Source organism: Magnolia sinica, chromosome 2, assembly GCF_029962835.1.
Source record: "Magnolia sinica isolate HGM2019 chromosome 2, MsV1, whole genome shotgun sequence".
In the NCBI taxonomy this organism is placed as follows: Eukaryota; Viridiplantae; Streptophyta; class Magnoliopsida; order Magnoliales; family Magnoliaceae; genus Magnolia; species Magnolia sinica.
This window is the reverse complement of record NC_080574.1, coordinates 6,795,934-6,821,678: the sequence shown is the minus strand read 5'-3', so window position 1 is coordinate 6,821,678 and position 25,745 is coordinate 6,795,934. Positions and strand designations below refer to the sequence as shown.

Sequence of the window (25,745 nt, the reverse complement as noted above, 5' to 3'; positions counted from 1 at the left end):
CTCGTTGTATTAATTCTTCTTTAAGTTGCGTTAACAAATCTCGTTATCGCCAATTTCTCTAGAGATTTTCAAGTTTCAGTATTTTTTAAAATATTATTCAATAAAGTCTTATATAATTAAAATATTTATTTATTTATATGTTTGTCTTTATTAAATGGAGGGATATATTGGCTATAATTATAATGAAAGAACAAATCCTTGAATATAAGGTAAAAATAATTTATTAAAAAGGGCTAATCTCTACTTTTTCAAAATGCCTAATTGTCTATTACAACTAAGTAGTTAACTTGACTATTGGATAATTAAATTTGGTTTTACTTAGTCATTACAGCATGAGGTCAATGAAACATTGAGTTAATTATAACTTTCATAAGGACAAAGGAGACCCTGGCTAGCGCAGGGGACCCTCCGATGCCAAAGTCAGGCCTGGACTCGGGGTCTTAAAGTATTGAAAAGTCTTTTGGAGGAATTTGTTTTCGTACCTCTCAAGGTGAGGGCCCCCCCTTTTTTTATAGCTGCTGGGGCATTTAATCGTACGAGGATTCTCTTCCTGGTATTGTGCGCGAGATCTTCTCCCGGGATCACGGAATCTTCTCCTGGGATCACGGAAACAGGATCGTGCCCGTCTCATGCCTTCATCCGATCCCGTGAGCTTCGGGATCGGGAATCTTATCCCAAGACATCCGGAGTGCGGCTTCATCTTGTGACGGTCGATCCGATAAAGAGGTCCGCCCGAAGCATGCCCGAGACACTGACCACCCTGCCGACCCGTCGGGGCCGACTCAACCTTTGCCTCGGTCTAGCGAATAACTCCTCGGATTTGACACATCCTTTGGTGGCGCGAGGCCGTGAGTCCGAGTCTGCGGACTTGTATGTTTTGTCCCCAACAGTAAGCCCCCTTACTCCGAGTGTTTTCATATGACACTGAGGAGTAGCGAGTGCTGAGTCGGTTCATAACTTAGTCCGAGACGAGAAGTAGTCGTTAAGCGCATTCATTGAGACCTTTGATGGGGACGGTTCAGCTTCTGACATCGTATGCGCCGTCAGCTATCAAATCGCAGGTCCCGCCAATGAGGATTGGACACGTAGTAAAGCTATTATTGTTGCTAGTCGGCGTGCTCCACGTGTCGAGTGGGGGAATCGATGCAGGCGTCGAATCATTTCCCCATTAATGTCTCCGCCGTAGGGCGACCTTATAAAACGTCAGGGGTCCCGCACTTCGAACTTTTACTGCTCTTGCCATTCTCGCTCTGCGTTTTCTCTGGGATTTGCGTAGCCTTTCATCTCCTTCCTTTCTTCTCTCTTTATCGTCGGCACTTCTTTCCGCCACTGTTCCTTTCTCTCCGGTGAGTTTCTCCTTCCTCTTTATTACATAATAATAATGGCGGATAGGAGTTCTCAAAGCCCCCAGGTGGGAGTTTCCGGAGACGAAGGCGAAGCGCAACGTTTTTGGAACGTTGCGGAATCGCCCTCTTTACTAACGGAGATAGCAGTGGATGCCAACGCTGCTTGTATGCCTGAGAGAGTCACCGACGATCAGGCGGAGCGCCCTGCTTCCGTCGTTCCTTCTCGTGGCGGGTCATCCTTATTAACCCGCCCGGGGAGGCCCAACTTACCAAGGGACATGGAGGAAGATGAAGAGGAAGAAGATGAAATTTTAATTGCCGGAGGAACCCCTGACCCAGTTCCTGCTGATGAATCGGCGCAGGCCGAGTCTGAAGGGGAAGAATCGGGGGAAGATTTAAGCGGTCCGGTTCCTTCAGTCTTGACTGAAGCGGACTTGGACAGAATCCGAGTCGGGTATCATATCCCCGAGTCGGTCATCACGTATCTTCCTCGCCCGAATGACCTGCCAGATCACCCTTTGCGTCTGCCCCTTCAGACCATCGTCCGGGGAGTTTTGTCTCGCATACAGATTGCCCCGGGACAGATAGTCCCGAATGGGTGGAGGAACTTACTCGGATGTGCGGTGTTGTGGGTTGAGATGGAACAGCCACCAGTCGACGAGTTTCTCCACCTGGACCAAGTGCGGGTAAATCCGAACTACCCTGGCTTCTACGTCTTTGCTGCTTGGCGAGGCGGAGGCGGTTCCCTGATAACCGACCCTCCCACTTCCAACAAACATTGGAAAGAGCGTTGGTTCTGGGCATGTGGTCGATGGGAGACGGACGAGTCCGGGTCTTGCGAGGCTCGTGTCCCTCGGACATTTCAGAAAGCCGGTGACTTGGGTCTTCTCTCCTCGCCCTTTTTCATTTTTTTTTTTTTTTTTTTTTTTGTCCGACCTCCCCCCTTCTGACTCTTTGGATTAGGAGAAGGAATTATATGATCCTTGATATGCCTCAGATATATTTATTTATTTATTTTTGTTTTTTTGTAATTGCGTGCAAGATTAGAAAATCAGCATGTCTGGACTCGGAAGTTACAGGTAATTAAGAACGAATCTTCTGAATTTTCCAAATTTCCACCGACTTACTTCGCCTTACTCTCCCCTTCCTTTTTTTTGTTTTTGCAGATCTGCCCAAAGCTCGTCCCAACCTAAGGATTGTCCCCGAACCGGAGATGACTGGAGCTCGTCCTGCCCTTAGACCCGTCACGAAGTTGAAGGCTCCTCCGCGGTCAGTTCTTCTTTCAGAGCCTCGGCCACCGAAGAGGCAAAGGGTGCCGCAGAAGGAGAAAGAGCCAGCGAGCTCTTACGCCCCTCCTCGCGTGATTCCCGACCCGGACGAAAGGGCGGAAGAGACGGCGATTGCTGCTTCGGATCGTCGGCACCTGACTCGGCACGCGTTGAGACGCGGTGCCGAGTCGGGAAGGAGAGACCGGGGCCACGACCTCAAGAGGGGAGGAAGAGACGAGGACCGTCCTCCCGAGGGGAAGAGACGAACCAGGAGGGGCCGCTCAATCCTGCAACAAGTGGTGTCGGGGATGGTTCCTTGGGCCTGCCCATGGGTGTGAAAGAGAGTTCGTGAAACTGTACAACGCCCCGTCATCGCAGACCGACCCCGGATGCTTTTTGAACTCGCTCCTTGCTTAATCAAGGCCGGCAAGGAGCTATCCTCAACTCATCGGCTACAGGCTCTTCTGCGAGGCCGAGATCCGGCCCGCGACAGCGGGCGTCTCTTGCTCGGAAAGGCCAAGACGCGAGGCGAGGCGGCTTCTTCGAAGGGCCCTGACGGCGAAGGCGGAGGTCGCTCGAGGCAGGTTCGACTCTCCAAAGCCGAAGAGGAGAATCGGCGAGTTCTAAATCCATGCTTCGTGCGCGGATGACTTAGCTCGGGCTAAGCTTGAGGCGGCGGAGCGCATTCAGCAGGCCGAGGAGAAGACTCGGGAGGCCGAGACGGCTAGGGACCAGGCCGTCCAAGCATTCCTTGAGTCGGCCGAGTTTGAGGACGAGAGGGATCGCCTGTTCCAGAGCGGATATCTGCGTCAAGGATATAAAGAAGTCTTTTCCTGACCTTGACCTTTCAGAACTCGAAGGCGGGGCAGCCTCAGAATCCGAGAATCCGGACGCCGCCGCTGAAGACACAACTGCCGGGGACGGGGCCGACGCATGAAGACTTTGGTTTTTTTTTTTATATGTAAATATTTTTTTGCTCCGATGTATTCGGTTGCTTTTGTACTTACACGTATTCGGACGAATGAAAAAGCATGTCTTTAAACATCAAATAGTAAGCTAAGGATAGTAGACCTTGAGGTGTTCAGCGTTCCATGGATGAGGCAATGACTGTCCGTTTAGGTCTTCCAGCCGATATGTTCCTGGTCTAATGGTGCCCGAGACGATATAGGGTCCTTCCCAATTGGGTCCCAGTGTACCCGACCCAAACTCCTTAGTGTTGGAAAACACTTTCCGAAGAACCATATCTCCCCTTCGGAATCTTCTAATCTTAACTCGGGTATTGTAGAACCGAGTCACTTGTCGTTGTCGAGCCTCCGTGCGCAGCCTCGCCCTTTCCCTTTGTTCGTCCAGAAGGTCGAGTCCGAGTGCAAGGAGTTCTTCATTTTCTTCTGCATTGAATAAGGTGATTCGAGCCGAAGGTAATCCGATTTCGACGGGAGTGACGGCTTCCGAGCCATAAGCTAGTGAAAACGGGGTCTCTCCTGTGGCTGTTCGAGCTGTAGTTCGGTAAGCCCAAAGAATTTTCGGGAGCTCTTCGGCCCATGCTCCTTTGGCCCGGCCAAGCTTGGTCCGAAGATGTTGCTTGATAATCTTGTTAACTGCCTCGACTTGTCCGTTGGTTTGAGGGTGATGCGGTGATGAATAAATATTCCTGATCCCGAGGTTCTTGCACATCTCACGAAAGCTCCTATTATCAAATTGCCTTCCATTGTCTGTGACAATGGTACGGTACTCCGAATCGGCAGATAATGTTTTTCCATACAAACTCGGTGATCTTATGCTCGGTTATTTGGCTAATGGTTCCGCCTCGGCCCACTTCGTAAAATAGTCCACTGCTACCACAGAAAACTTGTCTGCCCTTTTCCCATAGGGAGCGGTCTATGAGGTCGATGCCCCATTGTGCGAAAGGCCAGGGACCGGTCATCGGTGTCAATGCCTCGGGTGCTTGCCTCGGAATTGCCGCAAACCGTTGGCATCGTCGCATTTTTGAACGAGCTCACGAGCGTCATGTTGGATAGTGGGCCGGTAGTATCCCTGTCGTAAGACCTTGTAGGCGAGGGATCGCCCTCCAGCGTGGTTTCCGCAGATTCCTTCATGAATTTCCCGTAACACATAGTTTGCCTCGGTGGGTTTGAGGTACCGCAGCAACGGGGCGTAGTATCCTTTCTTATAAAGGGTCCCGTTGAGTATGGTGTAACGGGAAGCTCGGATCCTAATTCGTCGGGCCTCGGTGCGATCTTCTGGCAACTTTCCTTCGTCAAGGAATTGGCGGATTGGATCAATCCAGGATGGTTCCGAGTCGATTGTATTGACGGCCTCGCTAATTGGCTCGTCTATACTTGGTTTATCGACGTATTCGACAGGGACGGACCTGGGTATTTCGTCTTCTTTGGCCGAGGCGAGCTTTGCTAGCAAATCGGCTTTGCTGTTTTCCGTGCGAGGGATCCGAGTCACACGACAGAATTGAAATTCGTTGATAAGTTCTTTCGCTTTCTCCATGTAAGCCCTTAGCCGGTCTTGGTATACACCGGTAACTTGGTTAACAACCAACTGAGAGTCGCTGAAAACGCTTAGGTGCGTGACCTCCATGCTAGCGGCGAGTCGGAGGCCGAGTAGCAACGCTTCATATTCCGCCGTATTGTTCGACGCTTGAAATCCAAGTCGTAAGGCATACTGTATATAGGTATGATCGGGGGTTTCCAGCACAACCCCAGCCCCCCTGGCCTTCGAGTTGGAAGAACCGTCGACATACAGATTCCATGGAATAGGGCAAGGGGAAGCGGTCGAGGCGGGCACTGCATCGACCTTCGGCGTATCGTTCACTGAGAGTTCGGTTGAAGGTGTTCCTTCGGCGATAAAATCAGCTACGGCTTGCCCTTTGATTGCTGCCTTTGGTCGGTATTGAATATCAAACTCACTCAGCTCGATAGCCCATTTGGTGAGTCGGCCGGAAGTACCTGGCGAAGCGGAAGGTCGGTCATTACAATGATGGTGTGGGCATGGAAATACGGCTTAAGCCGCCGAGATGAAGTTATTAAAGCCAAGGCAACTTTCTCCAAGCTTGGGTATCTTGTTTCTGCCGGCAGTAATGCTTTGCTGACATAGTAAACCGGCAGTTGCTTTCCTTCAGATTCTCGTATCAAAGCCGAGCTAACCGCTGCCTAGGACACGGCTAGGTAGAGGAGCAACGACTCCCCTGGTTCGGGTTTTGATAAGAGAGGTGCAGAACCGAGATATGATTTTAATTGCTGGAATGCTGCTTCACACTCTTCCGTCCAACCCATCGCTTGTCTCCCTTTCAATTGATTGAAGAAAGGGAGACATTTATCCGTAGCTCTGGACAGGAATCGATTAAGTGCTGCGACTCGTCCGGTCAATCTTTGGACGTCCTTAATGGTTTTGGGGGATTCCATATCAATCAGAGCCTTATCTTCTCAGGGTTTGCCTCTATTCCTCGCTGACTAAGAAACCGAGGAATTTTCCGGAGCCTACTCCAAAAGCACATTTACTTGGATTCAGCTTCATCCGGAACTTCCGTAGGATTAGAAACATTTCTTCCAAATCATTCACATGATCCGCCGCGTGTATGCTCTTGACAAGCATGTCGTCGATGTATACCTCCATGGTTCGGCCTATAAGTCGAGCAAAAATTTTGTTAACTAACCTTTGATAAGTTGCACCGGCATTTTTAGACAAATGGCATCACTCGGTAACAATAAAGGCCTTTGTCGGTGAAAGGTAGTTTTTGATTTATCTGTTTGATGCATTACAATTTGATTATATTCTGAATTTCTGTTTGATGCATTACAATTTGATTATATCCGAATAAGCATCCATGAAGCTAAGGAGCTCATGTCCTGCTGTACTATCTAGGTCTATCCTCGGAAAGCTATCTTTGGGGCAGCTTTATTCAAGTCGTATAATCAATACTCGCCATTTCCCGTTGGACTTCTTCACAAGCACGACATTCGCGACCCACTCTGGATAGTGTATTTCTTCTATGAAATTAGCCGGGAGGAGTTTGTTGATGGTGTATCGTTCAGGGCCAAGCGGTCGTCGCTTCTGTCGGATCGGTCGATATGACGGATCGACGTTAAGCCGGTGAGTCACCACGGAGGGGTCGATCCCTTGCATATCTTCATGATTCCAAGCGAATACGTCGGCGTACTCTCGGAGCAAGGCGATCAGCTTTTCTCTCAAAGGGGCCTGCAGAGATGAGCCAATTCGCACTGTCTTGGATTCATCTGTTTCGACTAAGGCGATTGAGACAAGATCTTCGACCGTGTCCTCGTTCATAATTCTCGCCCGAGGGTCCAACGATTCGATTGTTAATATGTTGGTCGGAATCTTGTCGGCGGCTCCTTTTACAGCTATCATGTAACATCGCCTTGCGTCTTGCTGGTCTCCCTTAACAATTCCGACTCCTGACTCGGTCGGGAATTTCATTGTAAGATGGTATGTGGATACCACTGCCTGGAGGAGACTCAATGAAGGTCGGCCGAGTATCGCATTGTATACCGAGGGTTGATCGACGACCAGGAAGTCAATCATCATCGTCGTCTGATGTGGAGCATTGCCAGCAGTGAGTGGTAATGAGACAGTTCCTTCAGGCAGCACCTGTCCTCCGGAAAAACCGATCAACGGGGTCCGAACTGGGCGCAGTGTGGATCGTTCGATCCCCATTTTGTCGAACGCCTGGGTAAATAATACGTCTGCAGATGACCCCGTATCGACTAGTATACGAAACACCTTTCGGTTAGCGATAGTCAGGGTGACAATCAATGCGTCATCGTGGGGGTGATAGATGCCTCGGGCATCTTCTTCTGTGAACGAGATGCAATATCTTTCTCTTTTCTTCTCCTTTGATGGCCGATCTATAATCATGAGCTCGGACTGAGGCTGACTAAGTTTTCGTGCGTGATTCCTTCGCGCGTTGTTTGAGTCGCCCCCACATTGTGGACCGCCGATAATCGTCCGGATTTCTTCCATAGGCTGACTCTCGGTCGGGCGCGCCTCAGATGCCCCAGCTTTGACCATATGTTCTCTGAGTCGGCCGTCTTTTATGAGTCTTTCGATCTCTTCTTTTAAGTGACGGCAATCACTTGTGTTATGCCCGTGATCGCGATGATAATGGCAATATTATCCTTATCCCGCCGATTAGGATTACTCCGGAGCTTACTGGGCCGACAAAGCCTTCGTTTTTTATTTCCATCAATACCTCTTCCCGAGTCTTATTCGGGAGTATATGTGGAAAATTTTCGATCCGGCCGTTTTCCTTCGCTCGTCACGTGCTTGATCCTCTTTGCGTTTCCTTCCCCCGGTCGAGTTTTTTTTGCCGACTCTTTGGCCGAGGTTTTGGTTTCACGCAGGATTCGCGCTTCCTCGGCGTTGGCATATTTATCGGACCGTGACATAAATTCTCGAGTATCGGGCGGAGTTTTGTCTAGAGATGCCAGGAATGGCTTATCCTAACTCCTTGCATGAGTGCATTGAGGGCCGTTTCTTACGATTTTTGAACTTGAAGGGATTCGAAATTAAAACGCTTGATGTAATCTTTCAATAGCTCTCCCTGCTTCTGAACTAGGTTATTCAGATGTGCAGGGGGCTTTAATTTTTTCTTTCCGCCGATGAAGTTGGTGAGGAAGGCGTTGCTTAGCTCAACGAATGAACTGATGGATTTTGGCTTCAGCTGTTTGAACCACAGTCGAGCTACATCGGTCAATGTAAGAGAAAAGGCCCGACACATTACTGCATCCGAGGCATCATGGAGTTCCATATAGGTTCGAAGCACTCAATATGCTCGGTCGGGTCGGTCTTAGGTGAAAGGAGTGATTTGAGGTAATCGAAACCTCTCGGGCAATCGGGCTTTCATTACCGAGTCCACAAAGGGGGACGCTTTCGCTTCGGACCCGGTTGAATATACATTCCGGCCGTGCTTTATGTCTGCCATCTCTTTTGCCATCTCTTCCCGCACTTCTTTTTTGAAATTTTGAATGTCGGCTTTCCAAGGTTCGCTGCTCTGTCGTGCCTTCCATGGAAGGGCGATTGCGCCTTCTTCGTTCTATTTCGTCGAAGATCGGTCGGGGAGGAGGCGTTGGTGCGCCTGGAGATGGTTCCGACCGCCTTAGGGTTGGCTCGGCCGGAAAGAGTGCGGCGCGGAAGGTTGACAACCGCCGCCGTCGGTACGTGCGCCGTCTCCCCTTGAGGATGCGGGAGTGGTTGCATTTGCTGATACATTCGTTCCCGCATCTGCTTCATCGTATTCATATCGAGCGGATTTCTTGAACCTCCTTGTCCAACCGCCCATCGTCGCGACCCGGATTGTTGCTTGTTCCGGCCGCCCCGTTGGCGGTTGTTAGGTGCGTTCTGGGCTGGGGGAATGGCGATTGGTGGCCTGTTCGCGTTCTCATTCAAATCTTCTTCTGAGTCCTTCTAGTCATCACCATTGGACTCAATATAGAGGTACGGGATGGCTTTTTGCATGTTCCCACAGGCGCCAAATCGTTGATGCAATTATCTGGTTCGTCCTCCTGGATCCTTGTATGCCTACACGAAAAGGACAAAGGAGACCCTGGCTAGCGCAGGGACCCTCCGATGCCAAAGTCGGGCCCTGGACTCGGGGTCTTAAAGTATTGAAAAGTCTTTTGGAGGAATTTATTTTCGTACCTCTCAAGGTGAGGGCCCCCCTTCTTTTATAGCTGCTGGGGCATTTAATCGTACGAGGATTCTCTTCCTGGTATTGTGCGCGAGATCTTCTCCTGGGATCACGGAATCTTCTCCTGGGATCACGGAAACAGGATCGTGCCCGTCTCATGCCTTCATCCGATCCGTGAGCTTCGGGATCGGGAATCTTATCCCAAGACATCCGGAGTGCGGCTTCATCTTGTGACGGTCGATCCGATAAAGAGGTCCGCCCGAAGCATGCCCGAGACACTGACGACCCTACCGACCCGTCGGGGCCGACTCAACCTTTGCCTCGGTCTAGCGAATAACTCCTCGGATTTGACACATCCTTTGGTGGCCCGAGGCATTTAGTCCGAGTCTGCGGACTTGTATGTTTTGTCCCCAACATCATTACAGCATGAGGTCAATGAAACATTGAGTTAATTATAACTTTCATACTAATACATTTCATAAACACATATAAAATTTAAATACACGCTCTTGATCACAAATCTAACCTTGTATTTGATTGAATTGCATAAATAATACTGTAATTTGGTTTTTGAAGGTTTTTTTTTTAATAATACCATAAAAGTGTAGTGATTATTTAGGAACAGCTTTTCTATATCTTTCTTTACCTAAAATGAAGTTTCTATGGATTGGTAAAATAAGTGTGTGTGTATGTAAAAGGGAAATTGAGCAAGGTATTGATTATCAGGTTTTAGTTTGCTAAAAAGTAGGCCTATGGTTCAACCGTCCAGGCTACCGTTACAGGCATCATTTAGAATTACAAAATCTTGCTATATTGTTATAAAAATTTACTCGAAGGCCTTTTCTTAGTTGGATGCGGACCTTTCTGTATTTTGTCTTCCTGACCGTCGATTGCGGGCCATAAATTGAAAAGTTAGGATCTTCCTGCGAAAGGGACATTTAAGATATGGTCTATCTACGGTGAGTACCAATAGACCAATGGTCTAGATCACAGGTTGAGTTCTCTGCTCTGAAAGCCCGATTTCACTGCTAATCTTCCCTCCATTCCCTGATCCATACTGTTGTTCTTATTAGCCCCACCACGTATAGAGGACACCATAGAAATCTTCTTGATCGAGCAATCCTAATCCTTCCATCAACGTACCGAAAATAGACGGTCTGTAACGGCCAACATTTAATCGAGAAACGAACGAACATAGATTAGGACAAGCTTGCAATCTAGGGGTTATCTGGGGCATGACTTGTAAATGATGGGATCCATACGATCAACTATCTGGACTAACAAGACTTGGGGGGGCCACTTTTCCCAAATTCAAGGCCATAACTCCGTATCTGGGAGTTATTTGATACTCCAGCTGCAGGTGACGCTTGTTACACAGGTACTGGGAGATTTTACACGTGGCATAAAATAACTCAAATTAGGCGGACTAAATTATGGCAGTCATTATCACTACTTCATAGTCCCAAAATCAAATCAGTTGAACAATCCCAACCGCTGATTCGTGGACACTTTCTTTTGAAACAGGGTAGTTGGATGGTTTTCATTTTTAACCGTCCAATAAAATTACCGCTAATCCTATAGTCAGATGGTTGAATGAGTGCAATTTTTTTTTTTAATGATACATCTAAACCGGGGCCCATGATTTGGACCGTGTAATTTGAGTTGTATACGACGCCTGCATATCATCCATCACACTCTGCCAGAGTATTCCTCGTTACCCAAACAACCTGACACGTGGCAACACGAAATAAAAATATTTAGTTCGTTGGTAATTCGACGGTGGTTAATCTAGCTCGAAGTTTTAGATATACGCCATCGAAGATGAGTGGTGGCAGAGAAAAGGAGCTAACAATCCTTAGCTATCTACGGTTGCCTTGTAATAGCAAATTTAGTTAGATTTCTTGTCGGTGTGGTGGTAATGCGCCATTGTGGGCCATCTTGAAAGCGATCACCGTTGAATTTTCTTAATCCAACCTTACCAACCCCCATCGTAAATCTCAATTTATTTTATTTTTGTGAGGGAGTTATTTGATACTGTGGCTGAGCATGATGCTTGATACACATGCACTCACACATTGTACACGTGGCAAAAGTTGACTATAAATAAACCGACCACATTGTGGAACCCACTGTTGCTAAATCATATTCTCAGAGCCGGATTGGTTGAAGAATTCCAACCTCATCCGTGGACGCTTGTTTGTTGAAATAGAACCATTGAATATTTTTAATTTTTAATCGTCCAATAACTGTCCTCAAATCGAAGAGTCAGATGATCAAATAAGTATATGATATATCTATACTGAAACTCATAACTTGTACGGTTTAATTTAAATTGATTGGACACCATGAGTGCAATTTCTAAGTACTCTATAAATGCCCGCATATCATCCATCATACTCTTACAGTGTATTAAATGTTTTCTCTTATTATTTCATAGGAAAAAGTTGGTGGGGCGCAGCTGTACCCAAAATGCTGTTCGTGGGAATTGTACATCAAGATGACAAGATTGTTGTAGATCATGATCAATAAATCCCAGCCATTGGAAGATCTGATTACCCCAATATGGACTTCTATTCAATTATAAGGTCGTGATGCATCACAACGTCTGATGGGAGCTTTGGTACTCCCACACACGTGTAGAAGGCATCTCGTGTAGACTAGCACATATTTACCCGGTCCAAACGATACATAAGGGAATCTTTTATATGAATGTCGTGGCATAAGAATCAGATCGGTCTATTAATCAGGTGGGCGAAAGTTCAGAAAACAATTGTACGGCTGTGGAAAACTTGCCAGAAGATATCCTAAGCTGTCCAGCCGTTTCTAACACCGGCCGACCCGGTGATTGAATAGCTTCACCTCTTCACCTGTCTGGTACAGTAGTACATGTGGTAGGTGTAGTTGGTCTTCCTTGTACACGCCTGTGGGCTTACCTGGAAGTATTTATTAATCTTCACCTTTGCACTGTGGATCAGTTCAGATCAATGGTCAGGATCAATGAACCACAGGCCCTCCATGTGAAAACAAGTTCTCATCTGGACACTATTCAAGTTCTGATGCAACCGAGCCCTGGAACTCCGTCTCACTTAAAACATTAAGGGTCAACAGTCCGTATTCAACGAGCATATGTAGACAGTCAAGGCCGTTCAATCAGAGCAATTCTTCCAAGTGGGTGATTTCGAGGACTACAGTTTGGGGTAGTCCTCATGAGTATGAAACTTCTCACGTGTAAGTAATTCCAACCATCGAAAATCCAAGGAAGATGAGACATGGTCCACATGGGGTGCCTCTGGATTAGGGTTGGCAATGGTCAGGGCGGCCCGCTCAGCATGGAATGGGCTTGGACCTATTAACTAGGGCACAAGGGTGGGCATGGGCCTGGCATAAAATGCCTTATTTTAGGTGTTTTTACGTGAATTTTCTAAAATCAAGAAATGATTATTTTTTGTGAATTTTTCTCTAATGTGTAGTACCATGAGTGGATTTTTGCTATGGCATAGAAGTCAATGGGCCATTGATACTTCTATGAGATATAGGGCATAGGGCCTACGAACGGAGGTGGTTGTGTTGGAAGGATTACGGCGTGCGATGAAGTCTGATTTTTTAGCGCGATTTACCTACCCTTTTTTCCTGATAACTAAGTTGTTTGATCATTAATGCAACCAAGTAGCATTTTGGAGCTTTCCAATAAATATTAAATCATTCTCATCTCATGTGTGGTTTATCAATGATAGCCTGCGCAAATTGGACGTCTAAACTTGTTTCTTGCAAAATTTTGTTGAATTTTTCAAAATGACCTTTTTATTTTGTTAATTCTTTAAAAAAATATGTTCTCTCCCAATTTTAAATAATGGCATGTTCTAATTAGCCCTTTGTTATTATAACTGAATTGGTTAGGTAAAATTATCCTTTTGTCTCTAAAAATTTGAAATTTGGAGAGGAAATCTTATTTAACTAATTTCTCTCTCTTCCTTATTTGGAGAGGAAATTTAGGTCTTACCCCAGTCATTATTTTGAGCTTGGATTGATTTTCCAAGTCCTTGCTGGTGTGTCTTGTAGTATCTGGGCCCATCCCAGCCCATCGCACCTCTTTTTCAATCCCAACCCACAATCATCATCCTTTCATGGTCCAATGACAATAAGCTCAATTGTACCAAAGATTTAATGCATGTCTTTACCATCTAATTATTTTCCCTTCAATGATAATTTCATATTGAAAATAATAGTATAAAAAATATTCAAACTAGAATAAATAAGTAAAATATATAATGGTACACCTGTTTAATCAATTTTGAAACCAGTATTTCTAGCCGATGTAAAAGTTGTGTCATTGTTAAACAAGGTGTGGACTCAATCACTCTCTTTGAAATAGTTTTCGTTCGTTGATAGAACAACAGTTTTCTGCTACATTATCTTGGGATATAATCATCTAATGTATAGCCTTAAAAGAGGACATACATTGTGTGAAACTCAACACAAATATATATATATATATATATACACACACACACACACTAACACATTTTCTCACACGCCCAGGGAGTAGAAGGAAATAATTTTTAGAAGAGAGAGAGACAGAGAATCCCACTACGACATACATACACGCCGTGTGTATACAAAGGTGGTTCAGGCCGGTGGAATATGATGAACACATCCCACCAATTAAAAGATTAATTAAAATTAACAAATAAAATAATATAAAACCTTCGATATAGTGGCCTATGTATACACGTCCAATGGCTCTCATTCAGGGAGAAAAATCAAAAGGAAATATTGATTGGTTAGGATCCATCTAATTAGGAGAATTTGATGGCATCTGCGAGGAGACGTATCAACAGTTTAGATCACCGAACATGGACCCACACGTACAAAATCTTGAGCATTTAAGACCACACAGCGTCTGGAGGATGCTGTTCGTACGTGAGAATTTGCATAAGATCTTTGGGTTTTCCACGTAAGCAAATGAAGCCCATGGCTCACTGATCCAGACCATTGACAAGATAACCCCCACCATAGATGGACAGTGTCCCAAAAATCTCCCTGATTGGAAGATCTCTTCCACCGAATCTCTTTACCTTCGCAGTTAAATGTGGACTGTGGTCTTTCTTTGATTAAACGCCTAATTATGAAGACTTTCGTGACGTAGTCCATCAAAGGTGTCCCACATCAGATTTTTTATCATTCAACGGTGGGCCCCAATCGTGCCAAGCAAGGGCCTCACTCTTCCCGAGCATTGCATCATACCTCTTGAGTGTGGACCGCAACCGTTTGAGAGTCTGCTTCCTCTTCATTGTTTGTAGCATAAGCTTGGTCGACAATGTGGTTTGTGGGGCCCTCTGTGATATACAGTCCAAATCCAATTCATCCATAAGATTACTCCCTTCAATTTCATCCTGTATGCCGAAATTCAGACTGATCAATCAAATATTTGGATCACACCACAGGGAACATTTGGGATGGGGACATGGACCATTAAAACCTTCTGGATTGTATGTGGTTCCCAGCATGTATTTTATATGCCATCCAATCCATTCAAAAGATGGGTCACACCATGATATATGGACACACTGAAAACTAAGGCCATTCCAAAACTATTGTGAGCTTCGTTGCATGATTTTATAGGTTTTAGGCATGATTTTATATGGTTTGGCCCACCTGATATTTGGATCGGATTTTAATTTTGTATTCCAATGAGAATATGATGAGACTCACATGATGAACGGATTAGATGTCATGAGAATAGTACGGTAGGGCCTACATACTGTGTTGCAGAATAAACTCATTTTACAAACGTCACAGATGAACCGGCCCACGCTCTTTGGTTAAATCTTCAAAGCGGAAGTAAGCCCACGCTACCTAGATGTGGCCTTAAATGCATCATTGACCGTGTACTAATATTCAACGGCAGAACTTTCACGTGGGATGGCGCACACACAGCACATGGGATGGGAAGCGGATTGGGTACCGCGGCACCGACCCCAGGAGCGGAACAGGTGTTACCCTTACCGTGGGGCCACCTTGATTATGTGACGTATATCCACGCCGTCCATCCGTTTTTCCATCCCATTTTACGTTGTATTCCCAAACATCAAGCAAATCAAATTCTCACGTTCACCACACCACTGTAAACAGTAGTGATTGAACGTCCAGTGTTAAAAACTTCCCAAGGCCAATAGGTAATGTTTATTTGCCATCCAACTCCTTGATTAGGCCAACCAGACCTGGATCAATGAAAAATACAAATACTAGCTTGATCCAAAACTTCCTAAGCCTGTGAAAAGATTTTTATCTGCTTAAGTTTTAGAAGAGCATTAAAAGATAAAAATAAAAATTAGACGTGTGTGTGTGTATATATATATACACACACACTTAAATTTGTAAAGAGTTATTACCTTGGTAAAATTTAACCAACTTCTCTACTTTATCATTAGACCGGCAAGATTTGATTGGATGGCAGGATCTTGTCGGCCATAGAGCCACTCAAAGATGTTTGAAATGTGAGTGGCTGCCTACTACGCCCTACCCGGACCAATCTAGAGATCCTACCGGGCTTTACAGGGCCTACCATGACTTATATATTTTATCTATGATTTTCATCCTTATTTATGAGATAGTTTTTTAAGGCATGTGGATTGTAAGTTTGAGCGGACCAAACCACATTAAGCAGGGAGGATTGAAAGCCTATCATTGAAAATTTATCTGCAGGTATAGAAGTTCCCGATCAAGCTGATATTTATATTTTTCCTTTCATGTACGTTTAATGTGACCCTGCGAACAGGTGAGATGGCAAACAAACACCAAGGTGAGCTTTAGAAGGTTTTCATCTGTAAGAATTCAATCCTCATTGTTTCCATTATGGTGCACCTGACCTTCAGTTTGCCCCCTTTTTAGGCTCGTGTTGTGCTGTAAAATAATATATCAATATGGATGTAAGGAGTTGATAAAACATATACATCACGGTGGGCCCTACAGATTCCCTTAAAGTTGTTCTTGACCTCCGTTTCTAACCTCAGCCCCATCTTGTCAGTAGGGTAGTCATTACAGGCAGGGACAATATCCAATCCGCATTCTTAAGGTAGAGGCACATGGTACTCTAGCTTCCATCCAATTAGGTGGGGGTCCACTAAAGGTCTGTTGGAGGGAGTAGTTGGTGACTGGGAGGTCCGACGACGAGCTTTAAAATTTTGACTAAGTGAAAGACTCGTGGTTTTTTTCCTCCTGACCCGTAATCCGTACCGGATTAGGTGAGACAGTGTGGGGCTGGCTTTGATGTATGTTCCTTAAATCCACACCATCCAACCAGTTTGAAAAGCTCATTTCAGGACTTGATCTCAAAAATAAAGTTGTCTCAAATCTTAGGTGGACCACACCATAGGAAGAAATCATGATTAAATCCCCACACCAGTTTGAAAAGCTCATTTTAGGACATGATTGGAAAAATAAAGTTGTCTCGAATCTTAGGTGGACCACACCACAGGAAGCAATCATGGTTATTTTCACCATAATGTTTATTTTCCATCCAATATATTAGTAAGGTCAAAAACACCTAGATTAAGAGACCATATAAATATCATCTTGATCCATTGATATTGTGGCCTGCAAGAATTTTTTAATGAATGGACAGTGTTGATATAGTCACATACATCACAGCTGGCCCCACAGTCAGGGGTCCACCCACCTCGGTAAATAGGGGTCTCACCTAATCTGCTCCCCCAACAACTCATACATGTTGGACCCACAATTAGTTGCATAGCCCGTTCATCTTGTGAGCTCCTCTTGAGAGGTGGGTCTTTTATTGCATATGCCTATATTTTCATTTTTAAAACCTTCATTTGTTCAGGATTTTAGATGGTTGGGATTGTACAATAAAAATGACGTGAAACATTGAAAGAGTGGATTTATTTAAGGGGCAGATTAGGTACTACCTCCGCCTATTCCGAGCTCGGGCAACTAAGGGGCCATTGTGATATGAAATTTATCCACACCATTCATTCATCTTTACATATCATTTTAGATTATGAAGCCGAAAATAAGGAATGTCCAATGCCCAAATGGACCACACAGTGGGAGTTAAATTCCTACCGTTGAAAATTTCTTAGGGACCACAAAAGTTTTGGATCAAGACAATATCTATTTTTTCGCTTCATCCAATTATATATGGCCATATCAACAGGTTAGATGGAAAATAATTGACACAGTGGAACCTAAGAAGATTTCAATGGTGGGCGTCCTTAGTACTGTTGCTTCCTATGGTGTGATTCACTTAGACTTAGATCTTCCTTATTGTTGGTTTAGCTATCTAAAATGATATTGAAGTATAGATGAGCGGTGTGGATAAAACTCATAAATCACGGTGGCCCCTTAGTGGCCCTAGGAGCCTCCGCCTGTCCCAAGCTCAGAACATGCGAGGGTAGTATCTAATCCACGCCCATTTATTTGATGTAACATTAGTTCATGTGCCCAAAAAAATCAATAAACAGGGTGCAACTGCCCAAAAAATCAATAGATAAGGTGCACCTTGGATGATCTCGATCGATCATTTTGAGGGCACGGTAATGCACGGGAATGCTACTAAAAGTATTCCATTATTTAGACGATCTTACTCATATGATTGTTGCTCTAGTTTTTTAGATTGTATGTGGTGGTGGGCTACTATGCGCTGAAGTTTAGTGGAGTTATAAAATGAAGATTATATTCTTAGGACCAAATAAAATTTTATTACCAAACATACAATTGTTTTACTTAAATTAAGTCAATTAACTATAAGGCCTCCAAGCTAATAGAGGGTCCAATCACATAGAGTACAAATTATATTTTAATGAAACAATTAGTATATATACGATAGTGTACATGAGTATTTGGGATGTGCTAACTATTACATTATAACATTTATTTAATTATGCATATATATAATTCATCAATCACATCAGCATAATTAAACAAGTTCTCAAATGACAATCCCAAACGCAAGCATATATAACAATTTGGTTTCCCTAATTCACTCTAGGTGGACGCATACAACCCATGAGTGCATTGGATTTCACTGTTGAAGGTTTTAAATCAGGTTAACCTTTAATCTTTACAATTCTACACAAATATCACCTCACTCAAAGACTTACGTAGTTTTCTATAGGTTAGCCATGAACTTGGTCTTAATTTAAGGATTTACGTTTACTTCTACTGAAGGCTCCGACTGAGATTAACACATTCACACTCATGTTTGATGAATTCAGCCATACACAAGAACCTAGGTCCTGCACAAAAACCTATCGAATTTAGATTACAAACTCTTAACATAAATCTTACAAGAGGAAAGAAAGTATGGACTCACTAAATGACACTTACTTGTCGGATTAAGCCTCTTTTACGCATCATATTTGAATTGATTCTTCAAAGCTCTTTCGTACTTAAATTAGTTCATCAATTGCTCCCCTGATCATTGATGTCGAAGCTTGCTAATGCTTCAACTCAAATATTAAACACCTTGTATGTGATGCTTCATATGAAATGACCATAATAATGGGAGGGTGATAAAATTTCTTACAACTAATATGATAGTTGAAAACCTAGGGAATTTACCTATAAGGGTCTTGTAAAGGATTTTGATAAAAGATATGCTAATAAGATTGAGTTTAACATTAAATGATGGAGTTCAAGATCATCTTTAAGGTAGAGGTTAAAATCCTCATAAGAGTGAAAATCTTAGATGTCGAAGCTTGCTAATGCTTCAACTCAAATATTAAACACCTTGTATGTGATGTTTCATATGAAATGACCATAATAATGGGAGGGTGATAAAATTTCTTACAACTAATATGATAGTTGAAAACCTAGGGAATTTACCTATAAGGGTCTTGTAGAGGATTTTGATAAAAGATATGCTTATAAGATTGAGTTTAACATTAAATGGTGGAGTTCAAGATCATCTTTAAGGTAGAGGTTGAAATCCTCATAAGAGTGAAAATCTTAGGGAAGATAACTTGAAACTCATGAAATTAAAGGTATATGATATGTGATATCAATATGGAATCACATGGCCTTTTATTGCACCAAAAACCTCTTAAATACCTATACACCAAATGATATATATAAATGAATTGAGTTCCAATGGTCATAAAATGGATAGAAATGAGTTAGGAAAAGCCACTGGATAGACTTTGACACTTTCAATCAGACCGAATATGGTCTTTAGTCGGACCAAACACAATCTTCAATCGGTTTGAATGTGACATTCGATTGCAATCGAATTACCTTGGATTTATGTCATAGCATGCTATCTTATTTTAGCCGATTTCAATTGGATCGAAGGTAGATTTGGTGGGACCAAATGTTACTGAAATTGTGCAGTTTGTTTTCCGACAACTCGAATCCTCTAAATCTAATCTAAACATATTCAATTAAAGATCTTAAAGCTATGTGATGATCAATAAAAAATTTACCTATTATGGTTAAAATAATTTAGAGATTTATGTTATTTTAGGTCAATGGTTATGGTCATCAAGGCATCTCATATACATGTTTTTTGCTCTTTAATGTTTCATTGTTTTTTGGGGATGGAAGTCATTTCTACTATATCAAGTCTCTTCCTCTCACAACACAAATATATTCAGGACTTCCTATCTAAAACCAATATGACAGGTGCTAAAGAAGTTTCTACTCTGCTGTCTACAAGCACATCTCTAAAGTTGGTTGATGGTACAACATCTTTTGATAGTACTAAGCTTCGAAGTATCATTGGTGGTCTTCAATATTTGTCTCTCACCCATTCGGACATTTGTTTCTCAGTAAATAACTCTCACAGTTTATGCACAAACCCACAGTAACTCATTGGGCAGCTGCAAAGAGACTTCTCCGCTAATTGAGGCAAACAATCTTTCATGGCATCACATCAAAAAAATTTCAATTTTGCTCTCAGAACATACTCCGATGCTGATTGGGCGGGCAATTTTAATGATCGTACATCCACCTCCACATACATATGCTTTCTTGGATCAAACCTCATATCTTGGATTTCAAAAAAACAAAGAGCAGTAGCAAGATCGTCGACCAAAGCTGAATATAAATCTTTTGCAAATACAGCTTCAAAAACTATGTGGCTGCTATCACTATTCACAGAACTCAGGTTAGCAATGAAATCTTCACCGAAACTGTTATGTTATAATTTGGATGCAACTCACCTCAGTTTGAATCCAGTGTAGCATTCTTAGATGAAGCATATTTAGATTGATTTACATTTTGTTCGTGATATGGTTCAACGTGGCATTCTCAATGTTCATCATGTCAACACTTAAGATCGGCTCACGGATTTACTGACAAAACCATTGTCACGACATTGCACAGATTCTCTAAAAAACAAGATTGTCTTAGCCGATGGCAACTCCATCTTGCGGGGGCGTATAAAGGAGGACTCCTCAAATCAAGCACAAGATCCATCTTAGCCTGATTATTAGGCTGAATATCTGGGTGTAACAGCTAGACAATTTCTGTAACAGTTAGGCAAATCAGGAGTAAAAGTTTTGTAACAGTTAGACTTATTTTTAGCTTTCCTTCGTAGAATAGATTCTATATATTTGTATATATTTCCATTCATATAATCGTAAAAAGTGAAATATTCTTCCACGATAGTAACAAGAAGTTCAGTGTCAGTATTTTCAAACTTCATCATGCTTGACAAATAAGGTACACTAATAGTTTTAAGACTCAAACTAGTCTAATGCAACTAGTGTCGAGTTGACTCACGGTTGGTCCGACCAAATTCAGTTCGCTACCATGAGGCACCTCTAACTTGGGTGAGTCTGGCTAAACACAACCTGTTTACTTAATGGGCAAAGTCTAGCGTAGCTTATCCATGACCACTATTAACCATTTGCCCGCTTAAGCCTGTCCACTTAAAAATTATTAAAAATATTCGACTATTCAGACGAACTTAGCCGTATGATCTCACGGTGAGTCGACTCGGGCATGGTCTGACCCGATCGAGTTCAATACCACATAGAGAAATGCTGCCCTCTCAGACTAATGTAGGTTATAGTGTTCCTTGATACGTAAGTTACAGTTAATCAATTGATCTGAACTGTGTCCAAGCTTGGGATGCCCCAGCATTGGATCTAGGCCGAGGGGTATGGATTGGGCCTGATTTTCAAGCTAGCTAAATTGACACAATCGCTAATCCAGGTCTGATGACTGATCCTGCCGAGCCTTTATGCTTCCCATGGGCTTTTGTACAAAAGACACATTACATGGACATGTCCTAAGATTTAGGCCGAGTAAATAAAGTGGCCATGCTCACGGTAGTACGGTTAGTTGATCCTAACCGTTTGAATGCCACCATAGTCGCTGTGATGGAAAATCTACGCCCGGCATCCAATTCTAGCGTTTCAGTTCATCACATTAAAGGGAAAATTCTCACAATCAGAAGGCTAAGATCTCTGGTCTTTGTGCTTTTGTTACAGTGTCGTATTCCATTGGTCCTACCTGATACATGGCTTTGACAGCGGACAGACAGAAGTGCCATGTTGACATGTGTATAAATGCGTGTGGGCCCAAAACACCCATTGATATTGATATTGGTGAGATAAGATAATTGTGATGAATAGGTAGAGCAGAGTTGGGTTCGGTCTAGAAACGTGACCCATTTAAGTAAATTGGTCGGGCTTGGGTTGAACCCAAGCCAACCTGACCTTATATAGGTTATCAATGGGTTGGGCCAAATGACTCAGCCCCGCCCAATGCCCAAAACTAACTATTATAATAATAATAATAATAATAATAATAATAATAATAATAAGGGAAGGAAAATAAAATAAAATACTAAGTGTATATAGTATAATTATGTATATATAAGCCTGAGTTGGGTTGTGACAGGTTAGGTCAGAGGTCATGTTAGATGGTCCACCCAACCCAGTTACAATTAAATGGGTCAGGTCGTATCTGGTTTAAAGATTTTCAATTTCCAAGTGCAAAATGGGTTGGGCCATGTCCGGCTTAAAACAACATTTAGTGGGTTAAGTCAGGCCATAGGGTAATGGGTCACGTGTCATGTCTGAGCTAGAATGATTGGCCCATTTGGTAGATGGGTAGGGTTGCTGATGCAGGACAATTAATCATTCGCTCGAAAAGCTCGAACTGTTAGAGTATGACGAATCAATCCCTTTATCTCATTGCCCAGGTCTCACATCTCATCTTATGGGTTAGGACCTCGGCTGAACCTCCCTCCCAGGCCCCAAATCGCATGGGTACCGCCTCACATGAGCCACCGGCCTCACACGGGCCGCCTACACCGAGTGTGCCCTTGCTTCCCACAGGCAACTCCATTTGAGCCCGGTATGAAAATGCCCCTGCAGTAGTTGCTTATTGCTACCACCCCTACATTTAATAAGTAAATGTTAACCATCGATTTCATGGGCCTCACCAGGGATTTCTTATTCTCTAGCCAATCGCTTTGCTAATCCACGGCATGAAAAAAAGAAGGCCATCGTTTGAATGGTTATGATCCTCTGATCAATGTGATCAGTTTGTTAGGGTGAAGTGTATGCTGGGCTAATGACTGGTCTAAATAAGTTATTGGGTGGTCCACATGTACAAATTTACCAAAGCCAATGTAATTGTTTACTAAGATGGAATTCATATGTAACACTACTAAATATTTTAAATTATGTTATTTTACAAGTAGGTGCTTGATGCGCAGCTAAAGATAAAAGCAGATGTAGATTCAACCTTGAGCTACAGAAGGTCATGTAGGGAAGGCGTATGTGGTTCATGTGCCATGAACATCGACGGTACCAACACGGTCGCATGCCTCAAGCCCATTGACACCAACACTAGCAAAGCGATTATAATAACGCCACTCCCTCATATGTTCGTGATCAAAGACCTTGTCGTTGATCTCACAAATTTCTATCAACAATACAAGTAAGAAATCCTGGACCCATTGCCTGATGACTGTCCTCTCGTGTGCCTGCTGTATTGTATTAATAATGTCGACATGCTCTTTGTAGGTTGATCGAGCCATGGCTCAAGGCAAAGAAACTGCCAGAGGATGGCCGAGAATTCAGGCAGTCACCTGCGGATAGGAAGAAGCTAGATGGGCTGTATGAGTGTATACTGTGCGCTTGTTGCAGCACATCCTGTCCGTCCTACTGGTGGAACCCAGAAGAGTTCCTGGGACCCGCAGCGCTTCTTCAGGTTTACCGTTGGATGTCTGACAGGTAATTTCTGACCACTCGGTACCTTAAATGGCGTTTTTTTAAGGTTGGAGATTGATAACACGTTCTATGGTGTGCATGGAATAGTTAGGCTCTTAGATATTATTAAAGTCCATTTACATACATTGATACACCAACCTATTATGGCGAGCTTTTAGATAAGGTGGTTATCTGACATGGTATCAGAGATGAAGGTCTTGTGTTTGAATATGGGGTTCAGGTTGTCTTTGGGGTTAGTCCAAGCCTGATTCATTTACCGCATGGCCAAGAATAACAGATTGAACTGACCGGCAACGTATTAACCCATGGCCCGACCCGGCGGGCTGGGTTTGATTGACCTGACCCTACCCAGCAAAACCACAGTAGATGGAAATGGAATTGGGGCTAAAAGCATGCCCACTGCTGAAAAATTAGGGGATGGATATATACAAACATAGATGCATCATGTTCAAGGCATGCCCTTCCTGACAAATTAGTGGACGCATACAAACATACATAGGTCATTCATATTTTATTCTATAGCTCTATTTAGTTATTTTGAGTTTTGGGTCATCTAGCTAACCCATTGATAAGCTATGCGGTTGGGTTGAGTTGGGTAGGGTTCAACCCGAGGCCGATGCATTTACTTAAATAGACCACATTTTTAACCCAAGCACAGGCCACTACCAATTTAACCTGATCCAGAGCCACAGAGCCACTTCAGAAGCTGGTTGAGCTAGTTGCCCTACTGCACGATCTGACACATTTACTTAAACAGGCCACATTTTTAACCTGAGCCCAAGCCACTACCAATTTAACCAACTCAAGGCCACTTCAGAAGCAGGTTGACCCAACCCACAGCAGGCTCTGCCAGCATGCCCTGTCCTCCCAGAAAGTGCTTATTGTTTAGAAAACATCCATACAGCTGAAGTGTACCTGCTTGTTTGCTTGGGCCCATCAGGGATGAATCATGACCAAAATGTCTGCTCCAACATATGGTCTCTAGCCTATACTAGGGTTAATGAACCACTATATTTTAGGCTTTGGGGCCGTCCATTTCAGACAGGCTTCTACTGAGAAATAAGGCCCTTAGATCCATGGGCTGGACCTGGACTTTAACTTTAAGCTGGTTTATTAATCAAGCTGGTCTCAGGCTATGTACATGAACCCATCAGCTAGGACCAGCCCTGGCCGGCGTAGGGTTTCAAAGGAACCGTTGTCACATATCATGCATGATGGGGGACAATATATGGACAGCCCAAATCATGCACCAAAAGTGGGTGAGTGGGCTTGGTCTCGACCTGAATAATCATCAGGGGTGAATAATTGTTAGGGGCCTAGCTCAGGCCTGTTTTTAATGGGCAGTCATGGCTTGGCTAGACTCTATCTAGGTTTTGTTGGACAGACCTAGAGGACTGATCATCAATAGCTCTAGCTAGTATTACAGTCAGATAGGGCCCTTTTACATTTAAATGTGGACAGTTGACTAGGAGTTTTTAACTCAGGTTTTCCGGCCCATTAACGGGTCCATTGGACACGTTCTGAAACTTAGGCAAGGGTCAGATCCACGCTCATGCATGGGACCCAAGTTGCTGATTGGATGATCATGTGTATGTGCAGCCAAAATGATTTCGCAAAGGAGAGGTTGCAAGCTTTAACAGAAGACATGAAGAAGCTGTGCAGATGCAGGACTATACAAAACTGCACAAAAACATGCCCCAAGAGCCTCAACCCTGCTAAAGCTATTTCCATGATGAGTGGCCAACACCTTCTCTCCTATCCCATTTCGATTGGTTGATCTTTATCTATGCCCTATGTTTTCTTTTCTCTTATCGTCAGCAATGTTTTCATTAGTTGATACATGTTTAGTGATTTGTGATACATATGGTTTCTGACTTTCAAAAGATGGGACGGTTATAGAGTTTATTAGCATCATCTGGTCATCACGGCCAACAAATATTGGCATGTAGGGAAAGAACGGTCCTGATCGATGACACCTACTTAAGCTTATGTATCAGCTTCTTGGACCACCGAGCCTTGGGCTCCACTGGACCATACGTGCAAATTGAAAACGAAAACCTGGACGCAGCTTCCATTTGGTGTGTGATAGCTTCTGTTGAATGCCGTATATGTAAGCAATCTGGACTATTGGTCAGTGTCCACTGTGGACTGTCCAGTAGCCCAAACTCGTATACGTGGCTTACTGGATGAGTGTAGTACCCTGATGTCTTGTGCACGGTATGCCTGCGTTGCCCACTACTACGTGAATGGTCCCGGTCAATCACATTCCATA

General features: G+C 43.7%; 1 protein-coding gene across 1 annotated transcript in view; it reads left to right on the top strand.

The window, feature by feature from the left end:
• LOC131238028 (succinate dehydrogenase [ubiquinone] iron-sulfur subunit 3, mitochondrial-like) overlaps positions 1 to 25,376 on the top strand; it is a 31,569-nt gene extending 6,193 nt beyond the window's left edge. Inside the window, exons 2-4 of the mRNA XM_058236156.1 lie at positions 22,942 to 23,180; positions 23,267 to 23,476; positions 25,073 to 25,376. Of these exons, the coding sequence (XP_058092139.1) occupies positions 22,942 to 23,180; positions 23,267 to 23,476; positions 25,073 to 25,250 (627 nt within the window). The 3' untranslated portion in view covers positions 25,251 to 25,376. The remainder of the gene's footprint in view (positions 1 to 22,941; positions 23,181 to 23,266; positions 23,477 to 25,072) is intronic.
• The last annotated feature ends 369 nt before the right edge of the window (positions 25,377 to 25,745 follow it).